This window comes from Cataglyphis hispanica, chromosome 11 (assembly GCF_021464435.1).
Source record: "Cataglyphis hispanica isolate Lineage 1 chromosome 11, ULB_Chis1_1.0, whole genome shotgun sequence".
Classification (NCBI taxonomy): Eukaryota; Metazoa; Arthropoda; class Insecta; order Hymenoptera; family Formicidae; genus Cataglyphis; species Cataglyphis hispanica.
Window position 1 is genome coordinate 3,996,743 of NC_065964.1, and position 24,591 is coordinate 4,021,333.

At 30.3% G+C, this 24,591-nt stretch overlaps 2 protein-coding genes across 9 annotated transcripts in view; one reads left to right on the forward strand and one right to left on the reverse strand.

The window, feature by feature from the left end:
* Positions 1-24,591, reverse strand: part of LOC126853099 (secretin receptor-like) — a 31,226-nt gene that overhangs the window by 3,173 nt on the left and 3,462 nt on the right. For 3 of the 5 annotated variants that reach the window (XM_050598547.1, XM_050598545.1, XM_050598550.1), the window contains exons 2-10: positions 14,376-14,462; positions 7,557-7,650; positions 4,360-4,466; positions 3,754-3,909; positions 2,461-2,561; positions 1,715-2,064; positions 549-679; positions 372-457; positions 43-187 (exon numbers count right to left, since the gene is read on the reverse strand). In XM_050598547.1, coding sequence (XP_050454504.1) covers positions 43-187; positions 372-457; positions 549-679; positions 1,715-2,064; positions 2,461-2,561; positions 3,754-3,909; positions 4,360-4,466; positions 7,557-7,650; positions 14,376-14,387 — 1,182 coding nt within the window. In that variant the 5' untranslated portion in view covers positions 14,388-14,462. Of the gene's footprint in view, positions 1-42; positions 188-371; positions 458-548; positions 680-1,714; positions 2,065-2,460; positions 2,562-3,753; positions 3,910-4,359; positions 4,467-7,556; positions 7,651-14,375; positions 14,463-18,114; positions 18,270-24,591 lie in introns of those variants that run through there. The other 2 variants (XM_050598546.1, XM_050598548.1) reach the window with 2 other exon arrangements.
* Positions 20,389-24,591, forward strand: part of LOC126853104 (uncharacterized) — a 137,966-nt gene continuing 133,763 nt past the window's right edge. The window contains exon 1 of one of the 4 annotated variants that reach the window (XM_050598565.1): positions 20,389-21,241. The gene's annotated coding sequence lies outside the window, so the exon portion shown is untranslated. The remainder of the gene's footprint in view (positions 21,242-24,591) is intronic. The other 3 variants (XM_050598560.1, XM_050598559.1, XM_050598563.1) reach the window with 3 other exon arrangements.

The window sequence follows — 24,591 nt, forward strand, 5'->3', positions numbered from 1 at the left end:
TAGATTAGTGCTATTAATAATTATTAATAGCGTATTACATACCTGGAAAGATGCAAACAGTTGGTCGCAGAAGAGCCATACGATCTCTACCGTCTCATTTTCGCCGACGCTGTATGACATCCCGATAAAGAACGCATAGTGAACTCCGAAGAGCGGTACCAAGACTAATGTACTTCTAGCCCAGCGTCTAAATACACACACATTGAGACATATTAGATATATGTATATACGTACAGTCAAATATACTAAAATTATATATAAAACAAGTTGACGTATGTATACCATTTTGTACTAAAAAGTCTATGAGAAAAAATGAGAAGATGATAGATTATAATGCACACTGAACATATGACTTTTCACATAAAGCTTACTTGTATCTTTGCGTTTCCTCCGACATGGTAGACTTGAGTTTTATCAGCAGCACTCTCACGATGTTGATGAAGAGCACGAAATTTATCTGACGTGAGCGAAGAGAAGCGACAAATTTATTTGCGACTAAATTAATTATGTTTCAACGAGCCTCTTTCTGGCATTCGTAAGATGCTTACCAAAATAGAGAGCATTGTAGGTACTCGTATGAAGAGAAACAAGAGAGGTTTCACGTTGGTCGTCCAGCAATACGTATCCTCGTATATGATCCTTGTGACTACCCAGGGTAAAATAAATATAGCTGGCAAACCTGAAAGACGACGTTGTGACGATTGTACGTGCAAAGACAATTTTATCAGAGCGATGCATTGCGCTTATTAATAACAGGTTCCTTCAAGCAAAAATGAATAATCTGATGAAAAGTTTTTTCTGCTAAATAAATAGATTTCATGTTTAAAAAACAAATATATTTTTCACAAGTACTAACTTGAGAATTAAAAGTTAATGATTTTAAAATAAAAAAGAAATATCAGAAATATCGACATGTGTCTGACGTGATCAATGAAAATTAATGTAATACTGCTTGGAATATGTGTATAATAGACTGTAACTCTGAAATGATATATGCCATTACTGTTGTTTGCATCACTATGTCATTTTCAAAGATACAACAGTCAATACGATGTCATATTTTATGCACAACTATATGTGTCATGATTTTCGATCAGTCACTCTTGAGACTCTCTGAAAATCGTAGAATTTTTTTGTAGGAAATCCTATTACCTTTTGCTCTGTGTCAAAGACGATCAGCATATTTCAAAAGAGATATATGCTTGAAGGAGATTTATATTTCATCTTTTATTGTATTTGTGATTAAGTACCACTATCGTTAATAAAAATATAACCGTCTTTTTTAATTTTTTTAATGTCAAAAAAATAAAATATTGCAAAAATAGCTAAATTAAATGATTCAATTATAATAATTAAACAATCTTAATAAATGTATATAAAATATCTTAATTTTGAGAATAAAATTTTAGATTAATTAAAAATTTGAATAATTTTTTATTCAGTAAAAAAAAATTTATATTAAATATTTTTAAGACCAACACAATCAAGATATGTGTACATATGTATATTTTTATATAAATTCTATTAAGAGATAATATATAAAATATTTTATATTTAAATATATTTCAATTTTTATTATATAGTTGCAAGATAGTTAATAAAAATAAAATAACTTATAATCAATCTGGAAATGTATAAAGTATAAATTATTCAATTGCGATTTCAGAAATCCTTCTAGAATTAATGATAATTTCTTGAAATTAATGTTACTTACCCCATCCGAAAAGAGCGTACACAGCGATGCTAGAATTGGCATCAGTGAAGAGTGCCAGAAAGATCAGATTATGCAGATATATACCCTCCATCAGGATCCAGGAATAGTTAGCCAGGAGAAAGTACTGCCACAGACTAGTGAATATCTTGCAGTGCCAGTTGTTTTCCTTCTCGTTGATCAACCAGTAACCTTCGTCATTCTCGATCACGGCATCCGACAGTCCGATGCCAGATACGAAGAGCAGGTCCTTCAGTAGCGCCATGAATGCTCGCATCACGAATGAGACGAACAGATGCATATGCAACATGTTCCGCGAGCATCGCAATTTCCTACGTCCAATGGGAGACAAACTTGAACGTGGCAATGCGAATTCCGTTTCGATTAAAATGTGCAAAATCATATGTGGCGTCGTGAGACACACAATCTGACTTTGATTTTTAATTAATTAAATCTTTACGGAGTCTTCCAAAGGTTTGCAATTAAATCAATTTAAATAAGATAAAAGTTATTACTCTTTTCCAGTCGCTAAGTTCTATATTAAAACATCTATTTTATGATACAATATATTAAACGAATAAAAAAATAGAAGAAAAATCTTCTCTTTAAAACATCCAAAAAAAAATATTAGACTATAGTTTTTTTTAGTTATAAATTTAAAACGTGCACGGAACCGTTAAAAATGTATAAAGCGAGGCACCTCATTATAATCACATGCGGTAAGATTATATTTGTATAATTATACTTACTTGATAGCCGCCAAAATGCAAAACGCGATGATGAGAGTGAATAGCGAAATTGTGTAGCCGAGTTTCGAGATGGTCTTTACGATTGGGAAGAATTTCTGTAACTGCATTTTAAAGGAAAGTAATTAATTATTAAATACTTACTTATAAATAATTATCAATTATTTATCACTTGCACAATTTTAATTATCAAAATAATTATTAATAGCAGAGTAAATAGCAGAATAAATCGATTATGCTTGAGAGTAAGTGATGCTTTGAAGTAATTCTATCTAACGATCGTTGTATCCTTAAATAATACTTTGTAAAATGCTGTCATAAATATGATCTCTAGGAACGTTAGAAAGTTTTAGAAACATTTAATTAATGGCCTAAAAACTCTTCTAGTATTTTTTATTATCTTTTTTCTACTCAATTCTCCATTAATAACATTCTTTACTTTATTTCCTATTCGCTTTTATATTTACAGTACTTATGATGCTAAGAAGATTATTTCCCATTATATTACGATTTTGTCATCGTTCTATGAAAACTCTTTGTTGTGTAATTTTTAAAGTCGTTTTACGTATAGAATATGATGCTTTAATTGTATTCGTTTGTATTAAAATTGCGATAAATACGCCAATACTTGCCATTTTATTCGATAAATTTCGCGTAAAATTGTTAATTTAGATTTCAAATGTACGTTAAATGTATGTGACATATCGAGCTTAATTTTAATCAACATGTCTAAAATTTTGAAGAGAAATTATTTTCTTTATTATTGTTTCTACTTTGTCTTTAGAAAAAAATAATAACCCAATTCAATTTGAAATATAAAGCTGCCACGATATGTTATATGACGAAGTATGAACCCTGACTATCGGCTTTAAAATTCAGCGCGAAAGGTCTTGGAGAAAAATTCTTTTTAACATTTTTCACCCATTTCTCTCGATAATACTGTTATAATACATAGCTATTGATTCATTTGTGTGCTCGCTCGTTTCATTATCGTCCAAGACTGGAAAGTAATTTTATGACAACGTCTTGGCTCAAGACTATGCGAAGCGTCATGACGCCCACCTAGGTGGACAGAACGTCATTTACAGTACTCATTTCCTCGTGAGTAGAATGACTGACGTCATGCCACCGTGTGATCAATTCCAATTGATCTCTTCATCTCCGTTGTTTTCCGCATGGCAAATTTATTCCTTCGATCGATAAATTACATACCTGATTATCTAAAGACATTCTAACAAAAGAGTTTATTTAATACTCTAATCATTTATCGATGCTGCTCTTCTTACATCTGTTTACCTTAATGAGAGTGACATTATTTGCTTGTACGTCCGATATATTCACCAAGACAGTGACCAATCGTTCTTCATAACACTGGGTGTAATTACTCCACATGATATGGTCGGTATTCATGAACCACTGGCCATTTGGCATGCATTGCTTCGATGCGAATGCCTAAAAAAAATGGGTTTATTATTTAACTTTTATCTTAACAGAAATATCAAAATACGTTATTTTTCAAGCTACAAGCAAGTGTTACGCCGGAAGCATCTCAATCAGCTGAGTCTGAAAAATGGATTTCATCGATCGATCAACGAAGATTTTACATCAGAATGATGTAAGACTTATTAAACCGAGGAACTAATCTAATTAAGTTTCTCGTAGCTGTAAACGTATCTCGATAATTTATTTATTTACAAACGGAAAAGAGATATTAATTCGTTTTGATCGTTAAAATTCATCCGTTCAACATATACGTATACGTTATGTGCATATATATATACATATATAATTCAACGACAAAATTTTATACACGTAAAGTATTGATTTTGAAAAGCTATTACACGAATCAAGTCAATTATATTTGATACGTGAATTTTAATCGTGAAACGTAATTATACATACATGAGGCTCAAAACCCATGATGTAAGAAGGACAGTACTGAATCGCCAATTGTCCTGGTGCAGTCGAATTCCAACATAGTATCTCGTCCCAAATTTCGGGGCACCAACCTGAATAAAATCACATCCAAGTATTAATGAGAATAAATAAAGCACCTAAACAAGTACATTATATTTTAAAATTTTTATTTTTAGAATTTACAGATTCTGTCCAGACTAAATTTTCAATTATTTCACATGGAAGAACGTAATTTAAATATCTATTGAGTGCTTATAAATCATACTCTTTCATAAACATGTGTGTGTGTACGTGTGTGTACGCCTACTATTTCAGTTTGTCAGCAATTTTGAATATTGTCCTTCGATAACTATGGAAACAATGTTCCTGTTCATTGATGCGGGATTCAATACATTTAGTATATGCGATTATATTCTTATTAAATGTGCTATGTCGAGCGAATCTATCGTCGTGAACAGTTGGCAAATATAATTTGTGCATAGAAATCGTTTGTCAATCTCAAAGCTAAGTGAAAAATTCGCTTTTCCGGTCGAATCGAGCTATCTTTCAACGGCTTAGAGCAATCCATTAGGCAGATATGTACGAACGAAATTGCATTTGATCGTTGTCATATGTATATCGCGCTTTTGCATGCTCTGTGTGTGCGAACGCGGAACAGCAGGATTACCGCATTTGCACGAAACAATGCTGTATACTCCATTATAATCGAGGTTCATTATACGTGTACCCGGCGTATTACAAGACCAGATGCGCATACTCTGCATCCACAGATGCACTGTGCGGTATACAGATTGAATTCTAAGTGCGCAGTCTTCCGATCGGTATCGGATATTCTAATAAGATTTTCACAGTCGAACAGATTCGAACTTGTAAGAGCCGAATTTGAATGAAACATGTGACGGTGGCATGGAATGATTCGAGACACAAATTGCGATAATTACTTCATTTGCGTACTTTTTTAACGCTTTAAACATGTTGATAAACGTGTATGTATGTGTGTGTATATATATATCAAAAACGTTGTCGCTTTTTGCCATGTAAAATATAAAATTCTAAATCAAATAAATTATTTCATAAAACATAAAATTTTACTCAAAATTATATGACATAAAAAATGTTCAAAAAAAAAAGTGGAAAAAATGCAATACATTTTTGAAAATTATTTTTCTATATTCTGTAAAAGAATATTCGATTAATAAAAAAGTTCGTTGGTTTATCAATTGCCGCCTGATTTAAAATTCTGGTACAGTAAATTTATGCATATGATGATAAAATTAAATTATGTAAAAACGACAGATTATTAAGTAAATAGTTTGAAGTACTTTTAACTCCAAAAGCATGACCTGTATGAACTAGATTTTATTACATCGCGACGCTTTTTTCTTCGATCCTTTATTCTTTCAAGTTGCATTTAAAATCCTTTGCTTTTTAACAGTCGCAACATTAAAATAATTCACTGGAGCTTTTTCGTAATTATCTTCATTTCAATTCCAGTTATTCTCGAATTAAAATGTTTTTATCAGATGAATAATACAACTATGTAAGAATGCAAGGCTTTTAAAAAAACTCTTACAATTAATGTACTTGATTATCCTTATTTATTGAAAAAGATTTATATATGTTAAAATCAAGATTTATTATTAACTAATAAAATAATTAACATTAAATAAATAGGATGGTGTAAGCGGCAAAGCTATATGTGTATAACTTTCTATTATACGAAAGTGTAAATAAATAAAATCCGTAAAATTTGTTTGGCTTTGCAATCGAACGTCGCTTGTGTAATTAGTGGTGGTATATTGGTTCCCTGATTTTGCTCGAGTTGCTTCAACAAGCCGTGATGCGAGATTAATTGTGACATTAATTGCTCCGGAAACATTCTATAAGCACTGTTTATTCACGCGCGTGTGTACACGCGAAAACGCAAAATGCGAACCGCGATACGTGTGAGCGCTTGACATTAGCCCATGTGTTGCGTATGTGCATTATATCTCGGTCTTTCCAGACTCTGCATTATGCAAATTTATCGCTCGTGAATGTTCGCTTTCAATTGTTTACTGCCATAAATTGATCATCCAATGCTTTCGAAGGTGCCATGAATTATTTTGTCTCTTGAAAACGAGAGCCAAAATGCAACTTGAACTTGCAACCTGTAACGCGATAAAAGTAAAAAGAAAGATTTTCAACTCTCTCTCAATTTTTGACTCATAATTGCAAAAATATTATCAAAAGATTTTTATAAATCAATACATTGTGCAATTTATATGGCTAAATTATTACAAACCGCACGCTATATACGGGCCATTTATTTTCTTATGCTATATATTATTTAATAAACTGCAATTAAAAATTAGAAATTTAAAAAAGCTCTTCTAAAAATATGAAAATTTGCTCCCAAAAAACATTAAATTAATTTATATAAATGGTTTTTCTCTCTTGATCTAAATAAAATAATCTATTTTTTTTTAAATAACTAATATAAACTTTAAACTTTACATGCGTTGTTGGTTCAATCATTGAAATTAATTAAACTTTTTGAATTCAATCATTAAAATTAATTAGAAATTATTGAAATTAAATAAACACAAATATCATAAGAAATAGATATTGTTAATTGAGAGAGTGTACCTTGCTATTAAATATATATATATATATATATATATATATATATATATATATATATATATATATATATATAATTGAGAAATTAATATAATTATTTATGATTCTATTACCAATGATAACATATTTGTATTTGATTGCGTCACGATTTATTATATTCTCTTTATAATTACAAATAAGTTTGCTATTCTGTAATTATCTACGACTAATACAGTAAAATTAATTGAAATGTCTGTGATATGTCCTATGTGATAACTAACGATAAATCATAATTTAACGTAATATAGGAACGACAAGAGAATAGATCCGAATACATGCGAACGAAATGATTATAAATGATTTAACACGAAGCAGACGGCTAATACGGTAATTTAAGATCATTCATGCATGCGATGAGTTTTAATAAATGGATTATAATGGATTTTAATAAATTGTTTAATTGTATCAGCCGCGAAACATGTAATCGTTCCCTATCTCTTGAAATATCAATAGCATTTAACACGTGGCAATATTTCGCGCATCGTTTTACCGAAATATTATTTAAATACTTTTCTGTTTACCTGCTTCCAATATATTTCCATGATTACAACGCTCGGATTCCGATTTCAATATTTCGATCATCAAATTCTGGATCCGGTCAATATCACCATTTCCCTGAAACAAATTCAATGCAAATGTAAATTAATATTCATAATTATTGTAAATTCTGATTGTACAGCCAGATTTTATAAATATCGTTTTTAAAGCTTGTATTTTAGTTATTGCTCTGCGGCTCGCGCTATTTTTTCGAAATTTATGTCTTGAATCTCCAATTCGACAATAAAAAATATATGATTGTCCGGGGAGCAATACATAGAGAAAATCTATCGATTAAGAGAGCATGTGTGGAAAACGGCGAAGTGCGTATCGAATAAATGTGATAACGAAGACTAAGAGAAAAGAGTATTTGTCATAGTAGGAGTACGAAATTATCCCTAAAGAAGATTAAAGAATAATCCCTAAAGGGGATATTATGATTAAGTAATGTGTTACAGCAATTTTACTTCAATCCAAGGATATTTCTGTTTATTTATATAATATGCACTATAAATTTATTTTATTTATAATTTTATATCTATCCACATACTATATCGAATCGAAGAATATTTCAAAAAATTTTTCTCTCTCTTTTTCTCTTTACGTTAATAATAAATACATTGTTTTTGGACTGTTAGTTTGCAATGTTCGGTATATGATCAATTTTTTCATATTTCAGGTAAAAAATTCATTATAGAATTAAGTTAAATAAAACAATTTCATGCTCTAAATGGAGATATCGTTTATCGCGCAAATATTTCAAATCTCTGTATTTAATTTGTATATCGAAACTGGTATATTAAAATATAAAATGTGAAAATGCATGAAACATAAAAATGTACAGAAAATATTAATTCGAGTCAGTTTCCATATAAAAATGAGGGATTTATTTTTGATTTATTATTATGGACTTTCGTGATTTTTAAATTATCAAAGTTAATATCTTCGATTGTATTTGTTTTTGTATTTTTTTCTTATTGCAGTCTCTCGTTACAAAATTTTCGAGAAATTCCATGATTTTTATATTTTTCCATATCAAAGAAAAAAAATATATGATAAAGTGCTTATTAAATATTTTTTTATGATTGATATACTTTCTTTATTTAATCAATGTATCCAGAAATTCTACTGCTATTTTCAAACTTCTATTCCAAAATAAAGCTTTAAAATTAAAAAAAATTTACCTTATTTTTATTAACTCATAGCTTATGTCTTGTATGCAAAATCATTTAGCTCTAATAGTAGTTAATTAAAATTTTTCTTTCTCTTAACTATGTGTATATCTTAATACCATGATATAGAGATGGAAAATTAATTAAATTGCGGTAAATTTAAGTAAAGTTAATGAAAAACTTCTCTTACATTCGTTTTCAGATACATATTTCTTTTACTCTTTTTATAACAAAAAATACTTAAAAAAAGTAAAAGAATACATTTTGCAATTAAAAAAGACTCGAACTCGACAAAAAATTTAAAATAAATTTCGAATATTATATTATTAAATTATTTTATAAATACATTTTTCCTTCTTTATTACTTTGATACTTGACATGTTTTGTGTAAAAACGAAATTAATAAACATGTATTATTTATGCGTTTTGTTATGTCATTGCATGACAAAATTTTTTGGCTCTGTTCAAGGCATTTTTATGATCATCAATTCACATGTAAAATACAAGCCAAACATTTTTATGTGTATTTTATGCTGCAGTCTATGTATATAAATTATGTAAGTTATCGTAAAAAATTATATGACACGTGTGTGTATTTCATTGCAAATGTTCATATTAAAAATTTAAAGAAACTCGAAGAAATAGCTACTAGTTACTATGGTTGAAGAAGAATCGCTTCATATACTATATTTCTTTAAGAAGCATTTAACATTATATTAAAAAAAATTAATATTTATACAAATAATATCTAGCATTATCTTATGTTGCATTATGTTATATCGATACCCTTTTTTGTCGTAAATTTTGGATTACCGACTTGCACATTATTCTATATTTGCAATAAAATGTCTAAGCCATAAAGGCACCTAGAAAACTCTCGATTTTACGACACGCTCTTTCTTCATTTTTTACGCTTTTTTTCGTCGTCGCCTAGGCGACTCAACAATGTTATGCAACGATAAATTGCTTTGTCAAAAATGATATTCCTCTTCAGAAATTTTTATTATTATGGTAATACTTTTATAAAGCGGCGTTATAGTGTATGGCAAAAATTTTTATCAGCACTCAATAATCAAATCTCCACAGCGTGGCTGCCGATCATTAAAACTGCAAACTAATATGCAAAACAGCACTGTTAAATATATAAATTACACTATACAATGTTTCCTATAGAAATTAAATGTCAATATCATACTCATGAATAATTTATATGTCATATCAAAACTTTCAGTTCAAGAGTTTATCGCAATAACATATTATTAATAATATTATATTAATATTGTTATTATATATTATTATTTTTAAAGATGGTAATAACAGTTTGTTGAAAAAGTTAAAAGGATCATTGTGTATGTTAAGCTTATGTCACATTAAAAGGATGATATTACAAACATTCACATTTATAAGTAATCTTAAGAAAGATGACTTGCCATCATTTATGACTACTCTTTCGATCGCTCAGTTCATAGAAATCCAAAGCTTCTCAAACGATTTCATAGTTCGCTGCGCATTTTTCCTCTCGTGTTCACTCTACACGAGATGGGGCAATAAAATTGTTTATTTTTTCTCCAACTTTTCTCAATCTCATAAAACGTAGCAAGCACGCAAGATTATTCTAGATCGCTTACTCAAAATAAACTTTGCGGATAATACATTGCGATAATTTCCGCAGCAGATTCCTCTTTATCTTACATCTTCTAAATTCGTGTTAATTTATTTCCGCGATAATTGAGGATAATTTTGGCATGCTAGTATTGAATTCCGTATAAAGCTTTCATTTTTCCGCTGAAACTAGAAATGTAATTAATTCTTGTAAAATAATTGATTTTTTTTGCAGAAATAATTGTACAAATCAATAATAAAAATTAATTTTTTAATGTAGTATGTGGCTCACGAAATTTTGACAAAGTGTCAAGAATTTAGAAAAAAAAATATTTAGAAATGTATTTTAGAAATTTATTCTTTTTTTAATTTAAATAATAGAACTCAAGCTATAAAATTCCTTTTTTATATATATCGATATTGTTCTTGGTTTTATTATATTGAAAAATTATGTATATGTGTGAATTATTTGGATTTTTCTCTCATAAAAAGTTAACGAACCTTAACAGATAAAAAAAAAAAAAGAATTTTTCCATTCCTTCTAATGATATCCGAGAAAGCAGCTTTGAGAGAAATATTTTACATAAAAATCTACATATCTTTAAAAATATATTTTTTCTCTTCGTTTCATACAATATATGTATAAAGACCTTCTTTCCACGATAACAATTTCACCTGGCAAAATCGTATGTCGCAAAAACCACATTTCTCTTATTTATATTTCTTTCAGTATTTGAATGCGCATATTTTGTTGCAAGAAAATTTATTTACATTTATTTATTAGCTTTTTGCGTATAATTATATATCTGAATAAACGAGTTAGTTTTAAGTGCAACGCACAAGCAATGTCAAACGTAATGCACTGTTCCGGAAAAGATGCATTTATACTTCATTTGTCGAGAGAGATATATTTTTGTACTTCCGTATAACTTACAAACTTATCCTCATATCTCGCTACATATACTAAACGAGTATCCGTAAATCGTCGGAAAACTGCTCTCGGGTTAGCAAAATGAACGGTCATTTCGCACCGGAAAGTTAGGATCCCTATTGGATTCTGGATTTTGCTAAAGCTCGAACTCGAGCTTTTTCTGCTGAAAGGACGCTTATCGCATTGTCGAGCACGTTTAAGACACGACGGTCATCAATAACGGCGATTACTGATACTTCGTGTCAGAGATTTTCCGTACTCGAAATATCGTTTTTCCGTTTTTCAAATTAGTTTTCTCATATTACTTAGACATCCGCTTTCTATTATCCATGAATTATACTGTCGTACTTTTATTTTAATTCGATATAAGCAGATTATATAAAATTCTAACAGACAATGCAAGATATCTCTAGAAAAGAAAAGAAAATATCAAGAAGGTTTTTTTTTGCTAATCTATATATGTTGCAAAATATTTTTGTAATATATTGCGCAAAGATATTCCTACAATATATTTACGCCATTTTGTCAGTAACAATTTGTATAAAATACAGCAAATTGTACACGCTGTCACGTTGTACATTATATGCAAAGCGTCCTCAAACCCTTGGGAAAAGCTGACAATGAGTGACATAGAGCTGCATGATTCATTCTCTTGACTTTAATCCACGTGCAAATAAATGATGACTATGAATGTACATATGACATAAAATATAATTAATGATACCATCTGCCTTGGATGTAAAATCTTTCCGAGAAAAAAGGCGGCAGCCGAATTATTTGTTTGAATACAAGTGTCGGCGAAGTCTTCGTTGTCATCAAATCAACAATCCTTTGCGGTATAAAATTTTACTTTGACTTCGCTGAAAAGTGCAGAGACTTTTATGAATATAATAAAAAGCACTTTAAAACATGTTTAAAGCACTTTAAAGGGTATTTGTTTTTATACGAGAATCTGTATGCGACATAATATATATAGAACGCGTGTTGCCTTTTGTTATACTTCTAAATGATAGCAGTTGTATGATCCATGCAAAGCTTTCGCGTAAACTCTCATTCACAAGCAAAACAAAAAATCCTGTTATATTCATTACGTAATCGTGTGCAAAAAAAAATACGTTGCTCGGAAAAGCTCGTTGGGGATTTGCGTTTGCGTTGAAAGCATGTGGATTATTAGAAGCAAATATTGCGTAATAAGCTGTCAATAATAAAATATTAGTATAATCAGAAACATTGCGTTTCAAAAAAGATCTTTGAAAAATTTCTCGATCTTCTTATTCCAAAGCGATATTCGCGAAATAAAAATTTGAAGATAAAAACAGTTTATAGAACTTAAGTATTTTTAAGGAACAAGCGAGAATATAAAATATTATTACTAATTAAATACTTTGTAAAAAAATTGTGATCATGTGATGTGTTTTTAGTTTTGTGTAAATATACAATAAATATTTAAATAATCTTGTATAAATCGTTACGATACAAATTACTTTCTTTGCATGTTATTTTTAACCATGAATTGCATAATAAAACTTCATTCATAAAATAATTGAAGTAACTGCGATTGTAACCTCCATGATCAAGCAATCTCATCAAGCTACAGCAAAGTCATTTTCTTTTAAAAAAATTATATGACTGTAATATATTACAGTCATATATTTTTTATTTTTATTATTAATCAACATTTTAAAATTACTTTTTTCAAATTTTTCGAGTAAATTCTGAATTTGTTTAAAAAATACAAAAGTCAAAGAGATTTGATAAATGAAGCACATAGAATTATTTATTGAAACGTGATGCAATGTAAAATTATATAAATTATTTTAAAACCAAATTCTCAAAAGAAAGAAAACGACTAAAGAAAAGAGAAAAGTACTATAAATCATCTTAAAAGTACTATAAGTAATTTTACGAACTGCACATGATTTCTTTTAAGCTTCTCTACCTCGATAATTCACAAGTTGTATTCGGAAGTTTTCAGAGTTTCTACCGTGGCAAAGAAATTCCAATAAATGAACTCACGTAGTTGTATTGTATGAAAAACCATTAAAAACCCGCGTCTGTAAATATCGGTCTGTTTAACTCTTTCGGGATTTTTAAATGCATAGGCCAAGAAAAACATGGACATGTTTATTCTAACAGCTGGTGATTGAGTTTTCAATTTATTTAGAATATTATTTTTCCGTGAAGATTTATAGATATTTTGGCAGAAGTATTTCTTCAATAAATAGTTTGGTGGTGCAGATGCATGTAAATCTCGATATTCTCTTTCGTCGACATTGACAAAGGCCAACTGGCGTATATTTGCATATGATTGCATTATTATGACAACATTATTTTCTTTATTAGAGAAGAAAATTAAATAAAAATCGTTACGAGTAAGAATTCCTGTTACTGTCTTTTTTGTATAGCTATAGTTTTTATTTATTTCGTATTTACTATTTTATAAGAATTCTTGACGTCGTCTTATCTAAAAAATTACGCACGATTATTGTTTGTTTTGGTTAAAAGAGCTAACGTTAGAGAATTATAAAACAACGATCAAATCAACTGTTATTTGTTTTGAAATACGCGATCGCAAATTTCCTCGAAATGACGCGCGATATCGCAATTTAATTATTGGCGTTTGATTCGTCATTAATACTACTGACATATAGCGAAATTTATGACATGTTTATTTTTCTAGTTTATAATTTAATAACAAATATCAGAATAATAATATTAGAATATTAGAATAAAAGTAAAAAAAATAAGAATATAAACATGAAAAAATAAGAATATAAGAGTTAAAAATAAAAAAAAAAAAGAAATATATTTAATATTATATTTTTATTGGCTTTTTTTAAAATAGATTTATGTTATATTACATCAACTGTAATAAAACCAAAGAAATATTTTAAATTAAATTGTGTAATTTAAGAAAATTGCAATAAAACAATGTTTTATGTTTTCTTGTTTTCTAACTTCAAAAGATAAATATCGCTTTAGCGTAAAACATGAAGACAAAATTCATAAATATCATAATTATTCTATAAAATATACAAATATTACAATTAGTGTGCAATTATTGCACAAATATTTAATATATAATTAATATTACTTACATGCGTCTCCATGGCGGCTTCTTGGATCACTGTCCGTGCGTTCTCTTCTCGCAGCTGCGTTTCTTCCGACTATCAAAATGATTCGTTCTGAAACATATCGCGTATTAATTAATCATTGATATAGATATATATATATATCGCTGGTTATTCCCAATATAATGGGGGAAACATGTTGTTTTCTTTTTCATAATCACTTTATAATTATTGCCACCATATTCACGCGCTAAGTCCATAATTTCAGGACGATTGTTTTTTTATTATTAATTTTAGTTAATTATTGTATCATGTAGTATACGGCTGTTGTAATAAGTTTACACGACAGAAAATACATCGATTATTTTTCTATCACAAAGAGAACGCTTTCACGCGGCTTTAGCCTTTTGTATAATATTAACGCGAAAATCAGCTGTTATTACCGTACATAATATGATATGTTGCGGTGAATTGTTGAACAACATTTTGAAAATACATCATTCATCAGATTGGTGATAAATATTGACTCCATACAAAAGTAATCTTTCACAGATCAATGTTTTTACAAATAAACATTAATTTAGCAATACATCATCAATAATATTTGTTATGACGTGCGAATGTTTACCGACATAATACAAATAGAAACTGTTATTAACTCTCTTTCTCTGTATGTTATCACAACGAATTAATATTGTAAAAACTTACTGCACAAATGCAGAGAACATTTAAATCCCTTATGTATAGCAAACAATGCTATTCATTATTTTGTGATTACATAAGCTGTGCGCGCGAAAGGATTTATTGGGAAAATAATCTAAAATAATTTAGAGGTTGGGCCGATGAAGGGCCGAACGAGAGACAATCAACGAAATCTCGAATTGGCGATGATAGCCAGAATAAAGTTTGACACGCCCTTATTTGTCATTTAATTAGTCGCACACCGTGTATTAGTAGGTCAGACAACACCTCTTCTTCTTTCACGATACTGCACCCTTCAGTCTATTATCCGGATAAGATAATCATTAGTGGCGATCGATCAGCAAGCGAAGACAACAGCCACGGAATTTCGCGAAATTTGTTCAACGAACGAACCGATAAAGATATCTAGAAGGGTCCATTATAAGATTATACTGTGCTTGCTGATATACTAATTCGATCTACGTCATAGATATAAGATATTGCTCGAAAATAAATAAATTAAGTAATTGGAGTAGATATCGCGATAAAATCAAGAAAAAATATTTTTCGTGATTTCTATTTAAACTAAATTTTATCAAAAAGTTTGTATTATAATTTGATATATAATTGTTTTTTATGCAACAAAATAAAAGACTACATATCACAGTCTTAAAAAATTTGACAATAATTGTGAATAATTTATTTACTTACTAACATTCAACCATAATTGTTAAAGTTTGCCAATTTATGAGTAATATCGATTTAGCACACATGCATGTGAATGCAAACTAACTTTATATAGTACATTAATGCAAGGTTATCAAGGATCATCAGGGGTCGATTAAAAGTACATATCGTAGTGAATAACGATCACGTGCAAGAGAGATTCAACAATTATGTCTTTTTATTACGCATTGCAAGCAAATTTAAATGGCAAGGATACGCTACACAAACGTCGTATTATCCGTTACATACGTTCCCGAACGGTTATCTCCGTGATATAATACTGTTAGCCATTATGTCGAATTTGATAGGTTTGATAGAATCGAATTTATCTGACTGACCCGAATAGCATGTCAGCTCGAAGATCACAAATTGTATATCTCAAATCATGTTAAATCGAATTAAATTTTTTGACGACTATTGCTTTGCAATATAATAAACATAGCATAACTTAAATTTTTATCTAGAGATGCTTAGGATATAAGATTTTTTTATTTTTATTTCTACTAATATCTCTTCTTAAAAATATTAAATTTTTACTATCTATGATAACATGAAAGCTTAGCAGAATCGTATTTGCGAAAAAAAATCGTCTAACTACTTTCGCGCGTGTGTTTTTTTTACGTCTTATCGGTAGATAGTCACGTGCTTTTCGACGCACGATCACGATTGAAATAGATCAGCGCGTATTGCGATCGCGAGAGTCTCGAGAGGTGTTCGAGTACCGCAAACACTCGAGGAGGAATGTACCGCGGAACTTCCGGCCACCGGCAACGAAAACATTCCACACATGTTGATTAACGGCGCACGTGTTCATATTAAATTAACATAGAGGCGCAGTTTGCCGAGCTAGAATGATGATAAAGTTAACAGCGCGAATGATCAAACAATTAAGGAGAAAGCCCTATAGCGCCAAGACAACGCTTCGGAAATCAATTATATCATCACAGAGATTATCCATGACTTCTTAAATAAACTTAAAGTGAAATCGAAATTATTGAGAATGTTTTTTAAGCGAAAAGTCGACTTCAAGAACGTTTAAATTACCTTAAAATACGTTTTTTTTTCCATTTTTAATAGTTATATTTAATTTTCGTGCAACAAATTTGTTTGACTTTTACAATAAAAAAAGACTAATTATTTGAAAGCTTTTGACATTTTTAGAAAAATTTAATTTATTGTCCTTCATTTTTTTATTAATCATTCTTTTATTTTATTTACTATTCGGCAAACTCGGATGTCCGACTTTTAACATCAAATCTTTTGATAAATTTTTCTTTAGAAATAATGTTTTTAAGATTTAAAATCCAGAGACATTTTTCACCGTGAATATCATAATTAACAAAATAATTTTGCGACGTGAACATATGAAAATAAAGGAAATGACGCATACGCGAGTACCATTTGCATTTAATTAAATATTGCAGTCTGTGAAAGATATAACATAGAGAATGTATGTATTGTAGGAAATGCTTATGCATTCCCCAGCTTTCAGTTTCTGAAAACATTTACGTTTACATAAATATAAAATATCTTTATAATATATATTATAAAATTTATATATATATACATCACTCTATATTACAGACTGCAATTAAAGTTTCTAACTGAAGTTGAACTCTACCTTAAAGTCAAGTATCTTCAAGCTCGGCTCTATTGCGTATTCCTTATGCCCTACTTTGTGCCGTTAATACGCGATATTTCGCTCGCTTTGCCCTTCACTTAATTTACGGGAAAATGCCGGCTTCTCTTCCTTTGACGGTAAAGAAACAAAGACGCTCGACAGTTCAACATAATCCCTTTAGCCTTTAAGTGCTTATACGTAAATTCGATGTTCTCTAATGAATATCCATACGTTGCCGGTGTTTTCATGGTGAGAGAAATGCTTTGTTATAAAGTGAGACAATATTCTAATTGCGTTATGCACGATAACGGAAATTTTGAATAATCTATTTTCATGAAGTGGAATTTTGTGTGTACATTCCACCGAAGATTCTCGTCGAGTAAGTTAATTAGTATAATCCGAAATGGTAGGAAAACGAATTCTGTCGATCGATCCCTTGGAACATAAGAGCAAACCTTGGCCTTAACGTAGATAACGTCATCGGTCATTGCTAATTGGTTTATTGTTTACTTCATCAAGTGTCGTCTCACAATTAATACACGCTGACATCAATAAAGGTGTGTCGTTGTTTTAATGAGATGATGTATATGGTACTTCGGAAAATTGCGCCTGAGGTTAATTTGTTTCTCTTTTATGAAGATATAATAAATATACGTAATTTCCTAAAAATATTCACACATACATACATGTATTTAAAAAATATAAATATTAGAAGATAAATGAAATAAAAATAAATACCTTTTATAAAGAGAAATAAATCTCGACGACCGACACAAGCAACCGACTGTGCCCTCGCGATACATTTTCTTACAGATCAGCTGGAACTACACGACGACTGACATATGACACACTCGCGGACGAATCTAACTTTAATATGATGGACATGCGATCGGAACCAGCGAACCAGCGGTCAACTGCGCCTTCGCGATACATTTTTTTTACAGATTCGCTGAATGTATCGAAGAGAAATATGCGACGCACTCGCGCGTAGATTGACTTCAATATGGCAGACAATTTCCCGCGCGATCGAGAAGCGGCTGACTGTCTCTTCGCGGTACACTCTTCTAGATTTGCCGCTGGATATATCGCTGAGAAATATGTGACACCGATACACTCTCGCACGAGAAGTAATATGTTAGACACAATCTCGAGACACATTTTCTTACAGATCTGCCGAAGATATTGAAAAGAAATATCCGTTAAAACGCGCTTGTTACATCGTGTGGACAGTGCGCTACTAACTGATAAAAAACATCACGTTTATTACGCCTGTCGAAATTTTTCAAAACTGCACGTATACAATCGACATATAGCAGGATTTTGCTATTCGTATCTAAAGTCACTTCGATTAATTTCTAAACTCCGATTAATTTAATTGTTGATATAATACATAATTTTAAAATTTATATTATATTATATACGAGAATTATGTTGAAGATTTTCTTTGTTAGAAATTTTTATGTATATTTTTAGCCACCCTGTAAGTTATTCAACGATTAAATTAATCGAAGTGGAGTCGAAATGGCCCTAAGGGTTGTTTGAACTTCTTGGTAAATTTACTCGTTAATTATCCATTAGATAAATATCAATAAATATTGTTTCATCTTGGTAAAGTTCACTTATGAGTTAAATTGTTATTACCAAAAATTAATTTTATTTTGTATTTTAATCATCGAGATTTAATCATAGAGATCTCTATTTATACTAATATTTATCTAATTGATGGATAAACCTACCAAAAAAATTTAGAACAATTGACCTTAAAGTTGTACCAAAGATGTGATCATCAAAAATGAGAGAGATAAGGTGTGAGCGCGGTCAATCTCTGTCTCTTTCTAAAATAGTGAAAAGTGTTGAATAGAAAAAGAAATAGTGTTCGCACATGCGCTCCATCTTTTTCTACGAAGTGGACCGATTTTCACGTATGCGCAGTCCATTCTATATATCGCGATATTTCGGCCGATCTCGGCCGTTTCCGTTCGACTCGCGAGTTGCGTTCAAAAATCTATTCAAATAGGCTAATATTTGATTGACTAATCAGAACAAAGCACTCCATTTACTCTGATTTGTCAATCTAATGGTCATTGAACTCTGATGAGTAGATTTCCGAACGCAATCCCGCGAAGCGTAATAAAGTATAGAGGCGTAATAATCGGTCCCTCGATCGGTCTCGCGTAAGATTGCGTCATTCCGAAGTTGGATTCGCTCGCGAATCCAATCTGCTCGTCGCGTATTCCTTTAGGTACGTATTCTCACGAGAGTTATAAGAGAATATATCAAGTGTGCAGTGGACCGTCTTGCGCTAGTTCCGATCGCACGTGAAATAACGTCTGATCTATCATAGTTAGATTTATCCGCGAGTGTGTCGCATATATTTCTCTTCGGTATTTCCTTCATTACATAGATATATCGCGAGAACATCGGTTAATCGCGATCGCGAGGAAAATCGCATCCGGTATATATTATTATTTAGATTCATTCGCGATTGTGTCGGATGTTTTTTTTTTGCTATATTTTTGGCAGAATTATAAGGAAAGGGACCGCGAGTGCATGTCATAGTCCTTCCCAATTGCGCGGGAAAATTCGTCCGCCATATTTAAAATAGTTTGCGCGTATTGCGTGTCGGTCGTTCGCCGGTCGCGCTTGCTATTTCGTCAGCCATATTAAAGTTGGATTCGCTCGCGAGTGTATCGGTCGTCGCGTTCTTCTTTTCGATTGATATTTTCCGCGGAATTATAAGAAAAATATCGCGGGCGCATAAACGACCATCTTTCGCTAGTTCCGATCGCACATAAAATAGCGTTCGGTATATCATAGTTGGATTCTTCCGTGAGTGTGTCGATCGTCGTATATATTTTTTTTCGATATCTCTGTTACATCGCGAAAGTGAAATAATCAATTAATCGCGAGGGAAATCGTGTCGGATATATTATCGTTAAATTCGTTCGCGAATGTGTCGGTCGTCTTTTCAGCTATATTTTTAAGAAAATTCAAAAAGAATTCAATCGTCGTATATATTTTTTTTCGCGAGTGTATCGGTCGTCGCGTTCTTCTTTTCGATTGATATTTTCAGCGAAGTTATTAAGAGATACGGTAATATATCGCGTTAAATAAACGTAAGAAAATATATCGCAGGTGCATATAATCGATCGTTTTTCGCTAGTTCCGAGATTGCACGTAAAATAGTGTTCGATATATCATAATTAAATTCCTCCACGAGTGTGTCGGTTGTCGCATATATTTCTCTTCGGTATTTCCTTTTTTTGTTACATAAATATATCGCGAGAAGCACAATCGGTTAACCGCGATCGCGAGGAAAATTGTATCCGGCATATTATCGTTAGATTCATTCGCGCGAGTGTGTCGGTCGTCTTTTTTGCTATATTTCTGACAGAATTAGAGAAGATACATAGTGCATAGTCCTTCCCAATCGCGTGGGAAAATTTGTCCGCCATATTGAAGGTAATTCGCGCGCGAGTGCGTCACGTGTTTGTCCTCGTGCTTTCAACGAATCTGTCAGAAAGTACGTCGGAGGGCGCGATCGGCAATCTACTGTTTTCGATCACGTTTGGTATTGCGTCACGTCAGCCATATTGAAATTGGATTCGCGTGCGAATGTGTCGGTGGTCGAGTTTTATCGATATTTTTCTTGATATTTTCATCGTTGTCATAATATATCGCGGGGATACAATCGTTTTCCGCTAGTCCCAATCGCGCGTGAAATTGTGTCCGTCATTTTATAATCAGATTCGTGCGGGAGTGATTGTGTTGGTCGTCGCATATTTCTCTCTTTGGATTTCAAGGAGCTTTTCTGCAAAATCGAGAAACGAAGTCAGCAATTTCTACTACATTTGCTATATAACAGGTTAGTTTTACATTTTTATATAAGTTGTTATGTTTTTGTGGCAAATTATACTTGATACAAAGTTTTTAAATTTTTGGTAAATTTTTTTTACTTTTTAACATCAGTGTTAAATATTAAATAATATTATTTATTTATTATTATACTTAGTTCTTGCCTTTAATATAAGGTAAAATTTTCTTGCCTTAAATATAAGATAAAATTTTCTATAAAAAAGAATAACGAATTTGCCATAATATAAAACCTGCTTTTAGTTTGTTTAAATAGAAAATGTAAATAAGAAGCAACAATTTTTCGGCATGAACATCAAACATGTTTGAAAAATATTTCGAGAAGATGTATTTATTGAACGTTACAAAAGCCCGATCACGAATCTATTCCGATATCGATCGGTCAATCGTAATCAAACAAATAACGCGTGATCAAAACGTAGAATTACAAATAAATAGGTATCTATTTATCCGATGGATCTGCGATGAGATGAAGCCACAAACAGGACACACTTCTGGGCTTTCGTTGCGTGACATTTCAAAATAGACTACTGGATATACATACATATATATATTTAAAATTTATTAAACTTGCAAAATCTTGTTTTATCTATTGATTTTTACTTCCATTCCACGCAATTTGCATTACGGAAATCTATGTGATAACGTTCGTTAAACAAACTTTCTATTCTAATTCCTCGTTTTCTTTAAATGCTTCGCGACGCAAATGAAAAGTTCTTGCGTCAATTACAAACATATCGATTTGTCAAGGAGAAAAAAATACGGGATGTTTAAAATACTGTTTACAATGACGTAGTAAAAAAGTCACGTGATGAGTTAGATACCTATGGGATGGGATCGTTTCAACATATTTTACTTAATACGGTATATATATATATATATATATATATATATATATATATATATATATATATATGATATATAGATATCTGACCGAACCATGTAAAAATAATTAAGAGAATTATAAACGGTATGGGAAAGGGAATGCTCAAAGGCTAATTGGGAGAGGAAGTGGTTGCTGACCACATCGTGAAACTTGTTCAAGATAATGCAATTCATTTCTTCTGACGTTTCCTTGATTTCTCAAGAGTGCGGAATTTCAATTCTCGAAACTGAAAACCGCCGCGTATATCTCAAAGTTCCTTCATGATATATCATAAATATATATGAGAAACATCGTACCTTTTTTTTAATAATATTAAAATAACTTTTATGGCACATAAAGCGACTCAATTAACTCTCATTAAAAAAAATTTAATATTTTTAATATAACATTTTAATAATCTTATAAATTATCCAGAAAATTTTGAAATTTATTGCAGTTATTTTACATTAATACAATTAAATTTTTTTTAACATTTTTATAAATTATGACATAGCTTTCTCATGAAATTAATAAGATTGCAATGTATTTTAAAACTTTAATATATTGAATAAATGACTTGCTACTTTAATTTGATGAGAATTCGGATATCACAAGAAATTTTTTGTATAATATATCACTAAAATGCAAAATATACATGCAACATAAACACACATTAAACAGAGAGCGCAGAAAATTGAATATAAATTAATATTTTTGAATTGAATTAATATTTTTACTTTCTGATATATATCTATTATTTCGAGCATAACGAAGGGCAAATCGATAATTATGCAACACGCGACGTTTCATATAACGCGTTCATGGTTACAGGTCTACCTTTTCTTAAGAACACATTGATGCGCGTCGTCTGTAATTTTGTATCGCTCTGTTTGTCAACCAGAAGCGGGGACAAATGTAATACTAGTAAAAATTTCTTGTGATATCCGAAAAGTGAGAATGATAATTTTGATTTCAATCAAAAAAGCAAATTTTACGCAAATAATGCAAAAAGAGAAATTAAAAATGCAAATAAAAACTGTTTTAATTTAAAAAAATGTTAATAAAATTAAGATTTTTTATGTTTACATTATTTTTTGTACCAATAATTTATTTGTAAAAAGTTATTTTTTAGTTAAAAAAATAACTTTTTAATAATAAATTAACAAAAATCTTTAAAGTTATTGGCGTTTAAGGAAATATAAACTTTGTTTATTATTCAAAGATCAACTTATTAATTAATATGACAAGAAATATGAAAAATCTTGAATAAGAAAAAATATACCAAAAATATATCAATATAATCAATATATTCTTTTTTAATTGAAAAAAGATAAAATTTTCTTTAAAAAGGAATAAATTTGGCATAATATAAAATTGCTGCTTTTAATTTGTTTAAATAGAATATGTAAATGAGAAACAACAATTTTTGGGCATCAAAAATTTTTGAAAAATATTTCGAGATGTGCATAAGTTATTTTGCAGATATAATAAAAGCACAAAAAAATTCTATTTGCACCTTTGGAAAAAAACTTGCATTTAATATTTTTTTTCCATACAATAAACAAAGAAGCTAACTGTCACGAACAACATCGCCGGGAGAATATCGGGAAAATATCGACAACTAGGACAAAGGGCTTTCAAATATACTGCAGGATACAGATTCTTATAACGAAAATATATATATATATATATATATATATATATATATATATATATATACATGTTTTTTTATCGAAATTTTAATTTATAAATTTAATAAATTTATGACAATATCAAAAGATTTAACAACTTTTCTATGTTTCTATATTTCGCGTAGAATAATTTTCATGAAACGAAAGATCTAATGACATACACGTGACTGGAGCTTTTTCGTACTCTTGGTAGTCTCTTTTATATATGTTCTTTTTCTACAATTGTGGTTTCATTCTCTGACGATGCCAGAACAAAGAGTTGCATTTTTCTTTTTCCTTCTCCATTTCTATCACATCGCTTTCATTAAATTCGAATGTGGGCTCGAAAATCGATATTAATTATCGTACAACGCGATTGAAGACGTATTATTACAGACAAACTGTTGTTTGAACGTTTCTGATAGTTTATGGACGAAGACAGAATTTAATGACGCGTTCTGAGATAAAGGAAGGCTTTAAGAATGCTTCCAGTTACAAAATAACGATGGTTTTTTATACTTGTTTTTCAGTATTCTAAAAAAAATTGGAGAACAAATATTTACGATTGCGCTGTTTATATAATCGCGTTACATTGTGTGTATAAGAATAAATTCTGTATATAATTTTGTTATCATTAATTATTACTAATAAAGTATATATGAATATTTTTTGACCATATTCAAACATATTCAAAATTTGTACTTTTCTAGAAAAAAAATTTAATTTTTCTAAATACACCGTAAAAAGATTGGCTCGCGTCTTTTCTGCAAGAATATGCAGCTTCGCTCGTTTGAGTTTAAAGAATTT